The following is a 16,319-nucleotide window of genomic DNA, read 5'->3' as shown; positions in this document are numbered from 1 at the left end:
TTCGGCACTGCAGATGTTCTGGACTACATCTCCCATTATGCTTTGTCAGCATTTTGGCTTTAAGAGCCTCATGGGAGATGTAGTCCAAAACATATGCAGTGCCAAAGGTTGCCTACACCTGGTCTAGAGGAAAGAAAGTTTCACCATCATCACAGACAGGATTCTTTACTGTAAGAGCAGTGAGACTATGGAACTCTCTACACATGATGTTGTGATGTCTGACTCAATAAACAAGTTCAAGGGGGGAATCTGGAGGTTTTTCTGGAAGAATATAATATTACAGATTATGGACACTAGATTGCCCATAGCAAACAATCAGATCGCTTCTTTCATTTTTTAGAGACCTTTTCAAAAATAAAAAAGTATTTCGATTGCTATGGGCAACTGGTCAGCTTTTCCTCTGCACAGGTTTTGATCAATTTCCCCCTATGTTTCTATGAATAAATATACTGTATCAGTGTCAATGAACCTACACAAAATCCAGTATGGTAATAAGAGAAACTAAATTTATATGTATTTCCAGTTTACTTACAGTAAACAGTAGGGTCCGATTTGTTACATATAGACATCCCCAGTAGGGCTGTGCTGTATTCTGTCATTTCTATGGCTACACAAAGCGGAATACAAACATTTACTAATAGAGACACTTTAGGAGAGGTGACAACTGGAAGGAGGGGGTACTCCCCCCCCTAGACATCTTATACCCTATCCAAAGGATAGGGGATAAGATGTCTGATCGTGGGGGTCCCACTGCTGTTGACCCCTGCGATCTCAGCTGCGGTTCTTTCCTTTTCATCTCCATCTGGCCCAGACCACCAAAAGATTTTGCTGGCCCCTTTCTTGTGCAGCTATTTCTAGGGTCTATGGCAATACTAAGTCCAACCCCAGACCAGACCTCTACATAAATTCAGACTTCAGACCAGACACCTGCATTAAGTCAGACCCCAGACCAGACCCCTAGACACCAGACAACCAATCACCGTCTAACGGGGGACATAGCTGCGGCAGGGGATTGTCTGAATGAGCCATCACTGCCGAGACTAGTACATGTTGGAAGGTAGGGACTGATCTCTGGAATCCCAGAAGTTGGACACCCCCACCTCCCCCAAACAAAACACCTAGACAATACCCTAGAATAGAGACGGCCTTTTGTTCAGGACCTGCACAGATATGGTCCTGTCTATGCAGGTCCTGCTGAAAGTTCTGCACATGTTTTGATCAGAGGTCATTGTACAAAGTAGTTTCCATGATTTGGATGAAACATTTCTATAAATCTGTTACGTTCATGAAATATTTGGCCATTTTGATGGTTATGGGTCCACTATTCATTTATAGATTTGTAATAATTAATTTTTTAGGCAAAGTCACTTTTAATCCGCCAAGACCTGAAATCAGTGATGACGACCTGCAGCTTCATGTCGGAGAGTTTAGCAGAATGGCGTCTGGCGGTTCTTTTGTTGTGTCCAATGTATCTTCAGGTGCACAGCCAGATATTTACAAACCGGAGAAAATATCGGACCTGGAAGCAAAACTGGAACAATTCAGGACTGTGTTGTCTTGGACGGCAACTGGGGATGATCTGGACCAAGGACAAGGTACTGTATTAAATTGTTATCATTGCTAGTCAGACAACCTAATATGTGTTCGGTCAGACAGTGACAAATATCAATTGTATCTGGGCTTGAAGGTTTGGGCTCATGTACTTAAAAGGGGCATTTCACTGGAAAACATAATTTATTTATTTATTTATTTTTTTATTAACTGGTGCCAGAAAGTTAACAGATTGGAAAAACTACTTCTATAAAAAAATCTTAATCTTTCCAGTACTTATCAGCTGCTGTATGCTCCACAGGAACTTCTTTTCTTTTTGAATATCCTTTCTGTCTGACCACAGTGCTCTCTGCTGACACCACTGTCCGTGTCAGGAACTGTCCAGAGCAGGAGAGGTTTGCTATGGGGATTTGTTCCTACTCTGGACAGCAATTTATTTATTTTTGTGATGAATATATAAATCTTAAATGGCTACTCCGCTGCTCAGCATTTGGAACAAAATGTTACGAATGCTTAGAGCTGGCGCCGGGAGCTCGTGACGTCATAGCCCTGCCCCTCATGACGTCACGCCACTCTCCCCCTCAATGCAAGTCTATGGGAGACGGCTGTCATGCCCCCTCCCGTAGACTTGCATTGAGGGGGAGTGGTGTGACGTCATGAGGGGCGGGGCTATGATTTCACGAGCTCCCGGCGCCAGCTCTAAGCGCTTGGAAAATTTTGTTCCAAATCCTGAGCAGCGGAGTACCCTTTTAAGATTTATGTATTCATCACAAAAATAAAATTGCTGGCTCAGAGGTTACCATGGTGCCAGAGCTCAAATCGCAAGATTGATTCTGGCCCCGGTTCAACTCTTCTGCAGCCGTCATGTTTACATGGTCGTCCTCCAGCTGCTCCGGTTTCCTCCGTCAGCAGAACATGTATTAGAGAAATAAATGGCTTTTGATGGCTGTACGGGTTAATTAGGGGTTAATTGTGCGCAGCCACTGCGGCTCCTAAATGTACAAAAATGTGGAATAACGCTTAACATTGAAGTACGGCCGCACTGGACACTTAGTACTTTAATAACATGTTATTCTAATTTTTTATTTTATTTCTTAGCTTCAAAATATGAACTCAGAATGAACACTGACCTCAAGGGAATCCGAGACCGCTTTGAGAGCAGCGCGCTGGTGAACACGGCCGGTCTCAGCCCGCGGCCAGCTGGAGGCAAGGAAAGCTTTATTTTTGCACCTGAAAATACTACCATAACCAATGGCACTATCCTGTACTTTGCGATAATTGCTATAGACAAAGAGGGTCAGAAATCAGACAAATCTAACATTGTTCAGTGTGTGTTCTATAACGTTCCTCTGCCACCTACTACCACTACTGTACCCACCGAGCCAACGACACATACAACGACATCAGCCACGACTACAACTCTCACCACTGCTTCACCCCCGAAAGACTCCAATGGGAAAGTTAATCCTATAGCTATAACTGCAATAGTATGTTCTGCATTGGTTCTGTTGTGTCTGATTGTATGTATACTTATTTGCCTTCATGCCTGAGAAAAAATAAATAAATAAAAGAAAGGATGACCTGTATAGAAATGATGTGGATTGAGAATTGTATGTATGTGGACATCAATTCAAGCCCTGTGACATGTGAAGGTGCTACAATGGCACAACTTGTAACCCCGTAAGGGTCAAAGGGGTACTTCGCCCAAAGACATCTTATCCCCTATCCAAAGGATAGGGAATAAATTGTCTGATCACAGGGTCCCGACACTGGGGACCCCCGTGATCTCGGCTGCGGCATCGCAGACATCTGGTGCACAGGGCAAACTTCACTCTGTGCCGGATGGCTGGCGATGCGGGGCGTAGGCTCGTGACTCGAATCTGATGAATCTGAATTCATTACGAATTTCAGGAGAAATTCGATTCGCAACAAATGCGAATATCGTGCAAATCGCTTCATTAAACTCCATTTAGTGCGGTCCAGGTTCCAGGGCATCTAAAATGGAGGATGACCCTGAATCACATGCAGCATGCAGCCTATATGCAGCCAGCCACCCCTGTGATGTCACAGCCCTATACAATCGGCAGCCATCTTGCGGCCAGTCACTTCAGCCTTTTAGTGCAGAGAGATAGAGAGCGACAGACCCCAGTGTGTGTTGCACAGAAAAGCATTTTTCCAGCAGCGATTCATCTCCCAGTCACTACAGCATTCTCTTACAGAGAGGGACAGAGGGCAGTGTTTTGCACAGAACACTAGCGGTTCCCCTCAAGCCCAAATCCTGCCTAGAAGAACTGATAGGGAAGGGAGTGAGATTGAGAGAAAAAGTGCAATTTTGGGTGTAGTACACAGCGACTGTGTGCTGCAGCACTGGTGTGTACTGCTGGAGTTGTAGACAAATACTGTTTTAAGCGTACTGTAGAGCATTTTCCTCCCCTCATAAGGGCATACAGCATATGTACATCTAATTGGTGTACTTATTTGTTCCTGTTAAAGTCTTAAGGGCCTAGATGCTGTGAATGGCCAGCCAAAAGTACACACCAGCTTGTGTTGTACACAAATACTGTTTTAAGCGTACTGGAGCGCATTGTCCTCCCCTTTATAAGTGCATACCACATACGTACATCTCAGTGGTGTACTATTTTGTTCCTGTTAAAGTCTTAAGGGCCTAGATACTGTGAAAGGCCACGCAAGGGTACACACCAGCTGGTGTTGTACCCAAAATACTGTGTAGTGGAGCGTATTGTATTCCCCTCATATAAGCACTAAGTATGTCAGGCAGTGAAGTGCAAGGATGTGCCAGAGGAGTGGCAGAGGCCTAAATTCCTCAGGCAGAGGTCTTAGCAGACTAGGGGTGAGTGGCAGCAGACGTCGCAGCGAGAGGCCTGAGCTCCTGGTATCAGCTAGCGGTCGTGTCTCAACCAGCAATCCATCTGCTGTCATTGACTGGTTAACTCGGTCATCCACTTCATCACAAGTAACATCTGACACCCCCCAGTCAACAGTCAGTGGGTTCCTCAGACACAACCCTCAGTTGGCATGGCCCGGGAGCAGTCCCTGTCCTCCCATTGCCTGTGTCCTGTTCTGAACCTTCCCCCATAGAAATATCTTATGCAGTGGGTTCAGCACCACTTTTTAGTCAGGACGATCTACTAGAGAACAGTCAGCAGCTACTGCCCAGCCAAGATGTGGAGAAGACATCCCCCTCTTCCTTCGCTAGGTGGGCAAGTAGTGATTAGGGGAGTGGCTTGGTAGGTGGTGTTGGTAGTGTTAAGGCTCCTGAAGCAGACAATGAGACATATACAGGGGTTATCTATGCAGCAAAATGCTTGTGTCCCAAACTTTATATTGGGAAAACGTATCAGGAATTGCGAAGACATATTTCTAAACATATCAGCATTATTAAGAATGGTACAATGGTGCTGATACACCTATTTCCAGACATATAAGAGAAGTAAATGTGGAGAATCCTCTCTATTTTCAATTTTGGAGTATTACTCATTGCAAGCTGGGACCTAGACTTCGAAATTTAAATAAAAAGTTATTAAAAGAGGAAGCGTGGTGGATTTACCGTTTGCAAACAAAAAGTGGTCTAAATTAAGGTTTTAGTTTCTCTGCATTTTTGTAAATTTTTGTTAAAATTAACCTGCAGTTTTGCATTAATATGTATGAATATCTGATATTATCTGATATTATGATCTGATGTTTTGCCTGATTTGAGCCTTAACATTTTTATTTTGTCATCAGCGTTAATATGTGATACCTTCTGGAACCTAACTGTACATCTGAGATACATTATGGTACTGAATATGTGCGGCCTTTATATAAATATATATATATATATATATATATTTATATATATATATATATATATATATATTTACATGAAACATTTGGACTTTCACAGTCGGGGTTGTGCTGAGAGGCAGGGAGTGGAACAGGTGGTAGCTCGCCTGGCGGACCGCCAGCTCGATTTTAAGATACAAGTACGAGCTTTTTCACTACAGAAAATTATACTGTAACGGGTCACGGCAGGTGGTGGATCCTCTGGGCCCGTGTGGAAGATGACATGAGCCGTGCCAGGGAGTGGAGTCTAAGGTGCTGCTGGTTTTCACCAGAGCCCGCCGCAAAGCGGTATGGTCTTGCTGCGGCAGGCGGCACCCAGGTCGCTACCCCTGGCACGACTCATCCACACAGGTAGCTGGAAGATGACGTGGCACAGAAGGTGACTGGCAGGATGTGGAAAGATGGCAGTAGGTCAGGGCAGGTAACTCAGATGCAGGGGTGGTAAGGTAGCAAGGAACAGGTACATGGTAACCTGTTGGATGAACAGAGAAAAGCCATCACCGATTTCTTGATGATCCAAGCGGATAGGGGGACTCCCCTGTGTAACTTCAATGGGAACAAGTGGCAGCTCATATGTGACACCTGCCGTTTGCTCAGGCCCTTTGAGGAAGCCACATTATTAGTCAGTCGCTAGGATTACAGCATGAACGACATCATTCTAATGATTAATATCCTACAACACGTGTTGGAAACGATGGCTGGTCACTTACGATGGTGGCACCTACATCTCGAGGCCACATGAGCCCTGTGGGGATTGAACTGGAGGAGGAGGGGGACAGTGGAGCACAGGCAATGTTTTGCAAAATGGGTGGTTTTTATAGTCATCTGACAGGAGAGGAGGAGCAGGAGCAGGCTGTGGAGCTACAAGGTGATGAGGAAGACGAGACAGAGGACCCAGACACACCGTGGCCATGTGGTCTCCTCATGCTGCTGGCACATTAAATGAATTCATTAATTAATCTTAATCTATTTGAAATCTTCAATTAAAATTTTCCAAAATATCTTTCATCTTTTCAATTGTGAAACCCTGTGGTCTCATCAGGCTGTTGCCACCCCAGGCTGGGTTGTTCTGCCACTATATGTACTAACACAATTGGACCTATGGATGGAGGGTAAATATTCCAAACACTATTTACAATTGATCACAAAGTGATCACTAGTACCCTAAATTTCCCATCCACTATCAATATGTACACACTGTAAAACGTAACTTTTAATTAATTTGCCAGTTATTAAAATGTTCAAACAGTTAGGTCTCATCCATAATATCTCAGTAAATTATGATCAATAAGGCATGTAACTACATGCTATAAAGTGAAAAACATGCACTAATGTTACGGCTGCAGTCCGCAACTATTACATTTGGATATAGTTTACGACCTATCTGTTGATTTAAAAAAGAAAAAAAAACCTTGATAAAGCCACTTGTTGGTGGCGAAACATCAAGGGGGGGGGGGGCGATGTGTATACGGTTTTTAAAATCAGATAGGTCCTAAACGGTATCCAAATCTCATAGTTTTGGACTACAGCCGTAACATTAGTGCATGTTTTTCACTTTATAGCATGTAGTTACATGCCTTATTGATCATAATTTACTGAGGTATTATGGATGAGACCTAACTGTTTGAACATTTTAATAACTGGCAAATTAATTAAAAGTTAAGTTTTACAGTGTATGTATATTGATAGTGGATGGTAAATTTAGGGTACTAGTGATCACTTTGGGGGAGATTTATCAAAACCTGTGCAAAGGAAAAGTTGCCCAGTTGCCCATAGCAACCAATCAGATCGCTCCTTTCATTTTGCAGAGGCCTTGTTAAAAATGAAAGAAGCGATCTGATTGGTTGCTATGGGCAACTCAGCAACTTTTCCTCTGGACAGGTTTTGATAAATCTCCTCCTTTGTGGTTAATTTTAAATAGTGTTTGGAATATTTACCCTCAATCCATAGGTCCAATTGTGTTAGTATATGTAAATTGTGGGTTAATCACGCCAAATTGTCTAAATGGTAGTTTTTTTTTAATCAAATATACCTGACCTTGAAAACACTAAGACAGAGGCTCTCCACGTTTTCTCTCTACAAAACCTTCCACGGAGTCAGACTGATATAGACTCAGCCTTTTGTGATCTTCAAAGGACCTATAAGCAATACTATAGGTCTTGGTGGGAAATAACAAGTCTAGAAACATATCCGCAACTAAAAATGATCTATATGGGTCTTCGGATTAACATTACCCCCAACTCACATCAAGACAATCCACAATTTCTTGCTGGCTGGCAAAAATTGCTTATGTAAAATTCATTGCGCATTTTACAATATCTTTTATAAACGATAAACGATATTCAAACATTCCGTGCTAATACGGAGTTTATACTCTAGGAATAAAAGCTTAAGAAACACATTGATAGCTTTCAGAGTGATATCAAAGAACGCAAACATAGAAAGTGTATTCGAGATAAAAGAGGCTTTGAGACGGGCGTATTTATATTAGATCTAGACAGCAAGATCAAACTTATAATAGATACACAGATATCTCTGATTCTGATATATCTGGACCTGAAGATCGAGTCGGATCAGGGGGGAATTCAAAAATTTCTAATCCTAGACAGAGGTCTAGAAGTAATTGTAGAGCCTAGCATAATACCAAGTGGGGGATGCCAAATAACAGTGGGGCAAATATAACTACTCAAGTTCAATCATGTCCACAACATATACCAGTTGGAGATATTGTGTCATCTGGGCCCTCATCTATTTCCAGGTTGGAATTAACTCCGATGCTTTCACATCCAGTAACTACAACAGCTGCACCAATAACTACTGGCAATGGTGTGGCTATAAATATGCCAATTATTCATACTCCTCAACCATCTTTTTTGGACCCGGGGGTCCAACTCAGATATCAGGACAAATGGGCCTACAATTTTAACCCCAAGGGATATTGAGTGGATGTGATGATCAAATGCATATTTGTAATCTGTCAACATTTGTGTGACTTCCTCAACATGTTGCAGCTCTTCGTAAAGGTTTATCATATACACCAACCCCCAAATGTACTGTTTTTGAGTGGGTCAAAGACATCAAAATGATCCAAATATCTTCCAGAGGAGATATTTACAAGTAATAAATACATTGGAAGAGTTGGAAGAAATGCAAGCTTTAAAGGAGATCAAGGATAATGATCAACTTGTATGTAAAACGTCCGACAAGTGTGGAAGTATAGTGTTGATGGACCAACAAGATTACAAGGAGATGGTAATGCGTCTTCTGAACGATAAAAGTACTTATAAAAAATTGCATGCTAACCCTTTACCCTAATTTATAAATGAATTTAGAACAATCTGGCAGAAGGCTGAGAAAGATTGTCTGATAACTGAGGATGAATATAGATTTTTGTTTAATGCCAGCCCTACAATCGCAACATTTTATGCGCTTCTGAAGCTTCACAAATTGAATCGCTGGATGGTGGGAGGACACAATTGTTTTTTTCAAACACAAATACACAGTTCACATTACACATTTTGTTTTGGGAGCTGTCACGATTCGGCTTACAGGTTGTGGATCCACTGTGTCAGCGAGGGATTGGCGTGGACCGTGCCGGTGGACCGGTTCTAAGTGGCTACTGGTGTTCACCAGAGCCCGCCGCAAAGCGGGATGGTCTTGCTGCGGCGGTAGCAACCAGGTCGTATCCACTAGCAACGGCTCAACCTCGCTGACTGCTGAGAAGGCGTGGGACAGAAGGACTAGGCAGAGGCAAGGTCAGACGTAGCAGAAGGTCGGGGCAGGCGGCAAGGTTCGTAGTCAAAATGGATAGCAGGATATCAGGTAACACAGGCTTGGACAACACTAAACGCTTTCACTGGCACAAGGCAACAAGATCCGGCAAGGGAGTGCAGGGGAAGTGAGGTATTATAGCCAGGGAGCAGGTGGAAGCTAATCAGGCTAATTGGGCCAGGCATCAATCATTGGTGCACTGGCCCTTTAAGCCTCAGAGCTGGCGCGCGCGCGCCCTAGAGAGCGGAGCCACGCGCGCCAGCACATGACAGCCGGGGACCGGGACGGGTAAGTGACTTGGGATGCGATTCGCGAGAGGGCGCGTCCCGCTATGCGAATCGCATCCCCGCCGGCAATGTCAGTGCAGCGCTCCCGGTCAGCGGGTCTGACCGGGGCGCTGCAGGGAGAGAGACGCCGTGAGCGCTCCGGGGAGGAGCAGGGACCCGGAGCGCTCGGCGTAAGGTCTCCCCCTTTCTTTGTCCGGCAACTGCTTCACATGGGACGAGGACACCGGGAGTGATTGTAGGGTTTCCTCAACGGCAGGCAGTACAGCACAGCAGGAGTGGGAATGGGGAGGGAGGGCAGAGGGTGAAGCTTGGCACGGGGCAGGGTGTCACCAGGACGGGGGCCATGAGGAGGCAAGGCACAGTCCTGATAAGCCTTGGGGGCACCAGGTGTAGGAGGAGGCACTGAGGCTTGCCTGACGGGACTGGGAGGGGAGGAGAGGCATTTCTTGTGGCAAGCAGAGTCCCAGTTCTTGATCTCCCCGGTGGTCCAGTCAAGGGTGGGAGAATAAAGCTGGAGCCATGGCAGACCGAGGAGGACCTCAGAGGTGCAGTTGGGAAGGACGAAAAATTAAATCATTTCGTGATGGGGTCCAATGCACATTAAGAGGGGTTTTGTGCGATAACGCACGGTGCAATCCAATCTAACTCCGTTGACCACGGAAATGTAGAGCGGCTTGACGAGATGGGTCACCGGGATGCAGAACTTATTCACCAAAGAATCCAGAATAAAATTCCCAGAGGCACCAGAGTCCAAGCAGGCCACGGCTGAGAGGGAGGAGTTGGCAGAAGGAGAAATCCGCACGGGCACCGTGAGACGTGGAGGAGCAGACTTCGAACCAAGAGACGCCACACCCACGTGAGCTGGGTGCGTGCGTTTCCTAGACGTGGAGGACGAATAGGGCAATCCACCAAGAAATGCTCGGTACTTGCACAGTACAGACAAAGATTTTCTTCCCTACGGAGATTCCTCTCTTCCTGGGTCAGGCGAGACCGATCCACTTGCATGGCCTCCTCGGCGGGAGGCACAGGCGTAGATTGCAAAGGATACTGTGGGAGAAGTGCCCAGAGATCTAGGTATTTTTCCTGGCAGAGCTTCTGGTGTCTCTCAGAAAAACGCATGTCAATGCGGGTGGCCAAATGGATAAGTTCTTGCAGGTTGGCAGGAATCTCTTGTGCGGCCAGCACATCCTTGATGTTACTGGATAGGCCTTTTTTAAAGGTCGTGCAGAGAGCCTCGTTATTCCAAGATAATTCGGAAGCGAGAGTACGAAATTGGATGGCGTACTCGCCTACTGAAGAATTACCCTGGACCAGGTTCAGCAGGGCAGTCTCGACAGAAGAAGCTCGGGCTGGTTCCTCGAAGACACTACGGACTTCAGCGAAGAAGAACTGGACTGTGGCTGTGGCAGGATCATTGCGGTCCCAGAGCGGTGTGGCCCAAGACAAGGCCTTTCCTGAAAGAAGGCTTACTACGAACGCCACCTTAGACCGTTCTGTAGGAAATAGGTCTGACAACATCTCCATATGCAGGGATCATTGAGACAAAAATCCACGGCAGAGTCTAGAGTCCCCATCAAATTTGTCCGGCAGGGACAAGCGGAGGCTAGGAGCGGCCACTCGCTGCGGAGGAGGTGCAGGAGCTGGCGGAGGAGATGGTTGCTGCTGTAGCAGAGGCAGAAGTTGCTGTAACATGGCGGTCAACTGCGACAGCTGCTGTCCTTGTTGGGCAATTTGCTGCGATTGCTGAGCGACCACCGTGGGTAGGTCAGCGAGACTTGGCAGCGGCACCTCAGCGGGATCCATGGCCGGATCTACTGTCACGATTCGGCTTACAGGTTGTGGATCCACTGTGTCAGCGAGGGATTGGCGTGGACCGTGCCGGTGGACCGGTTCTAAGTGGCTACTGGTGTTCACCAGAGCCCGCCGCAAAGCGGGATGGTCTTGCTGCGGCGGTAGCAACCAGGTCGTATCCAGTGGCGTTGCTAGGGTTGGTGTCACCCGGTGCGGTAGAAAATGGTGTCACCCCCATACCTACCCCCTCCCCCCAGTACGTTTTTAGCCTGTTGTGACAGACACCACTGTTGTAGCGCATTGTGAGAAATTCCAGTATAATAATCAGATATACCAGTTGCCACAGAATAGGAAAGTGTTAAAGAAGTTTTCACCATTGAAATATACAGCTCCCAGAATTACTTAAAGGGGTACTCCACTGGAAAACATTTACTTTTATATCAACTGGTGCCAGAAAGTTAAACAGATTTTTAAATTACTTCTATTTAAAATCTTAATACTTACAGTACTTATAAGTTGGTGTATGCTCAACAGGAAGTTGTGTAGTTCTTTCCAGTCTGACCACAGTGCTATTTGCTGACACCTCTGTCCATGTCAGAAACTGTCCAGAGCAGGATAGGTTTGCTATGGGGATTTGCTCCTACTATGGACAGTTCTTGACATGGACAGAGGTGTCAGCACAGAGCACTGTGGTCAGACAGAAAATAAATTAAAAAAGAAAATAACTTCCTGTGAATCGCTTATACAGCAGCTAATAAGTACTGGAAGGATTAAGATTTTTAAATAGAAGTAATTTACAAATCTGTTTAACTTTGTAGCACCAGCTGATTACATTTTTTTATTACAGTAAGAGTACCCCTTTGAGCAGTGGTGAGGTTATGCTGGGAGTTGTAGTTTCACTGACCTAACTGTAGAACTGACAAGTGACTACAGCTCTGATGGGACATAGAGAGGAGAATGTACAATGGTATCAGTGACTACAGGTGACGTCTTCTCTATAGTGAGGAGAATACACAATGATATCAGTGACTACAGGTGACGTCTTCTCTATAGTGAGAATACAGAATGATATCAGTGATTACAGGTGACCTCTTCTCTATAGTGAGGAGAATACACAATAATATCAGTGACTACAGGTGACGTCTTCTCTATAGTCTTCCCTTATCTAATTCAGATGGTACATACCGCCTGGTCCAGCTAAAACTTCTCTCTGCAGAATGTGACGCCCAGACGTCTCCTCACTATGTCAGCGCATTCTCATCCTCTATATGAAAACAATAATTATTATAAACCTGCCAGACACTGTATCCTCTAAATATAATACTACTATATACTATACTCTTTGATTATAAACCTTCCATACACCATACCCACTGAATATAATACTACCACACACTGTACATTCTGAATATAATACCAACACATACTGTACACTCTGAATATAAATCTGCCACATACTGTACCCCTGAATATAATACTATCACATACTGTACCCTCTGAATATAATACTACCACACACTGTACATTCTGAATATAATACCAACACATACTGTACACTCTGAATATAAATCTGTCACATACTGTACCCCTGAATATAATACTATCACATACTGTACCCTCTGAATATAATACTACCACACACTGTACATTCTGAATATAATACCAACACATACTGTACACTCTGAATATAAATCTGCCACATACTGTACCCCTGAATATACCGCCACACACTGTACCCACTGAATATAATACTACAACACACTGTACATTCTGAATATAATACCAACACATACTCTACACTCTGAATATAAATCTGCCACATACTGTACCCCTGAATATAATACCACCACACACTGTACCCACTGAATATAATACTACAACACATTGTACATTCTGAATATATTACCAACACATACTGTACCCTCTGAATATAAATCTGCCACATACTGTACCCCTGAATATAATACCGCCACACACTATACCCTCTGAATATAATACTACCACAAACTGCGCCCTCTGAATATAATACTACCACAAACTGCGCCCTCTGAAAATAAATCTGCCACATACTGTACCCCTGAATATAAATCTGCCACATACTGTACACCTGAATATAATACCGCCACATACTGTACCCTCGGAATATAATACTACCACCCACTGCACCCTCTGAATATAATACTTAGAGATGAGCAAACTACAGTAAATTCAACTCGTCACAAACTTCTCTGCTCGGCAGTTGATGCCTTATCCTGCATAAATTAGTTCAGCTTTCAGGTGCTCCCGTGGGCTGGAAAAGGTGGATACAGACCTAGGAGACTCTTTCCTAGGACTGTATCCACCTTTTCCAGCCCACCGGAGTACCTGAAGGCTGAACTAATTTATGCAGGATAAGTCATCAACTGCCGAGCCGAGAAGTTCGTGACAAATCAAATTTACTGTAAGTTCGCTCATCTCTAATAATACTACCACAAACTGCGCCCTCTGAATATAATACTACCACAAACTGCGCCCTCTGAATATAACGTTGCCATACACTGCCCCCTCTGAATATAATACTACCACCCACTGCGCCCTCTGAATATAACGTTGCCATACAGTGCACCGTCTGAATATAATACCACAACCAAAGTAACACCCCTCAACATCCGTTAGCTGATGCTATTACCACGGGAGGGGGGTATTGGTGGTGTTGCTAGTGGATGATGAGGGTGCTACTACTGGGGGGGTGTTGCTGGAGGATGATGAGGGTGCTACTGGCCATCCCCCCTGGCAGTATCACCCCCATCATCCATCGGCAGGATCATCCTCCTGGCAGGAGCACCTCCATCATCCACCATCAGGATATGTTGATGGAGGTACTGCTGGGGGGGGGGGGGGGTGTTGCTGGTGGATGATGAGGGTGCTACTGCCAGGGGGGGAGCATTAGGTAGGCAGCAGTGCCCCCACATTAGGTAGGTCGCAGTTTCCCCACATTAGGTAGCATCTATTCCCCACATTAGGCAGCAAAGATTCCCCACATTTGGTACCAGTTCCCCCACATTAGGTAGGTACCAGTTACCCCACATTAGGTAGCAATTTCCCCACATTAGGTAGCAATTTCCCCACATTAGGTAGCACAGATTCCCCACATTCGGTAGCATAGATTCCCCACATAAGGTAGCATAGACTTCCCACATTTGGTAGCACAGATTCCCCACATTAGGTAGCATAGACTCCCCACATTAGGTAGCATAGACTCCGCACATTTGGTAGCATAGACTCCCCACATTAGGTAGCATAGAATCCGCACATTTGGTAGTAGTTTCCCCACATTAGGCCGCAGGTTCCCCACAATGGGTTAAAGTCTCCCCACAATAGATCGCTGGTTATACCCCCCCCCCCACACACACACACACACACAATAAAAAAAAAAAAACACATACAACACAGAGAGACAAACACACACACACAGTAAGAGAGACACACTCACAGACAGACACACACAGAGTCACAGAGTCACACAGTCACACACAGAGTCGCACAAACACAGAGTCACACACACACACACTCAGAGAGTCACACAAACACACACAGTCACATACACAGTCACACACAAGCATAGATAGAGACAGACAGACAGAGAGACAGACATAAACACTCACCCATCCAGCGCAGCGATCCTTCTCACCGGGCGCCGTGTGAGTGACGTAACTCACGTCCTCCTGCGCGGCCATGCGGCGTGACGTCAGGCCGGCGCAGACGTGGGAGCGGAGGACGGGCACAGTGCTGGTGAAGGTGAGGGGTGTGATGACGGTCGGGCGCACAGTGAAGGTGAAAGAGGGGGTTTGCTGACGGATGGGAGGCCGGTCGGGCACAGATGGGGGGGGGGGGTGCTGCGGAGCGTCTTGGTGTCACCCCATTAGGTTGGTGTCACCCGGTGCGGGCCGCACCCCCCGCACCCGGGTCGCAACGCCACTGGTCGTATCCACTAGCAACGGCTCAACCTCGCTGACTGCTGAGAAGGCGTGGGACAGAAGGACTAGGCAGAGGCAAGGTCAGACGTAGCAGAAGGTCGGGGCAGGCGGCAAGGTTCGTAGTCAAAATGGATAGCAGGAGATCAGGTAACACAGGCTTGGACAACACTAAACGCTTTCACTGGCACAAGGCAACAAGATCCGGCAAGGGAGTGCAGAGGAAGTGAGGTATTATAGCCAGGGAGCAGGTGGAAGCTAATTAGGCTAATTGGGCCAGGCACCAATCATTGGTGCACTGGCCCTTTAAGTCTCAGAGAGCTGGCGAGCGCGCGCCCTAGAGACCGGTCCCGCGCGTGCCAGCACATGACAGCCGGGACCGGGACGGGTAAGTGACTTGGGATGCGATTCGCGAGCGGGCGCGTCCCGCTATGCGAATCGCATCCCCGCCGGCAATGTCAGTGCAGCGCTCCCGGTCAGCGGGTCTGACCGGGGCGCTGCAGGGAGAGAGACGCCGTGAGCGCTCCGGGGAGGAGCAGGGACCCGGAGCGCTCGGCGTAACAGGAGCATTTTATTGATGATATTTTGATTTTTTGGGGTGGCACTTCACAACAATTTCAATCCTTTTTAGAGACACTTAATTCAAATAATATAGGTATGCACTGAAATTAACGACACTCACTTGCAGTTTTTGGATTTGACTATTTCACTAGACGACTTAGGACAGGTACATACAAAAATATATTGAAAACCTACTTCAACAAATAATTTTCTAGACTGGCAACGTTATCATCCAAAACCCTCTCAAAAATTGAATACCGACTGGCCAATACCTTAGAGCCAGAAGAAATTGCTTATATTTGGACAAGTTTCAGGAGGAGTGTGATCTCCTTTATCGTCGTTTTATCTCACATGGCTACCCCAAATAAGTGTTACATAAGGCACATAAGGCATATGCCAGGGCCAGGGAGACTCCTAGTGAAACGTTACTACAAGAAAAAACCAAGAGTATGGAGGACCCAGTGATTAGATGTATTGGAACCTATGACCAAAACAATCAAGGAATACTTGGGATCTTGAGAAGATTCTGGCCAGTGTTGACAGCAGATATAGATTTGAAGGA

The 16,319-nt window shown here is 45.7% G+C and overlaps 1 protein-coding gene across 4 annotated transcripts in view; it reads left to right on the top strand.

The window, feature by feature from the left end:
* The window catches only part of LOC130275352 (calcium-activated chloride channel regulator 1-like), a 105,799-nt gene extending 102,667 nt beyond the window's left edge, over positions 1-3,132 (top strand). For all 4 annotated transcript variants that reach the window (XM_056523223.1, XM_056523222.1, XM_056523225.1 and 1 more), the window contains 2 exons: positions 1,359-1,595; positions 2,650-3,132. In XM_056523223.1, coding sequence (XP_056379198.1) covers positions 1,359-1,595; positions 2,650-3,101 — 689 coding nt within the window. In that variant the 3' untranslated portion in view covers positions 3,102-3,132. The remainder of the gene's footprint in view (positions 1-1,358; positions 1,596-2,649) is intronic.
* The last annotated feature ends 13,187 nt before the right edge of the window (positions 3,133-16,319 follow it).

The sequence above is a fragment of the Hyla sarda genome, chromosome 6, assembly GCF_029499605.1.
Source record: "Hyla sarda isolate aHylSar1 chromosome 6, aHylSar1.hap1, whole genome shotgun sequence".
Taxonomy (NCBI): domain Eukaryota; kingdom Metazoa; phylum Chordata; class Amphibia; order Anura; family Hylidae; genus Hyla; species Hyla sarda.
Note: the sequence above shows the minus strand (reverse complement) of the source record. Positions and strands in the feature narration are given on the sequence as shown.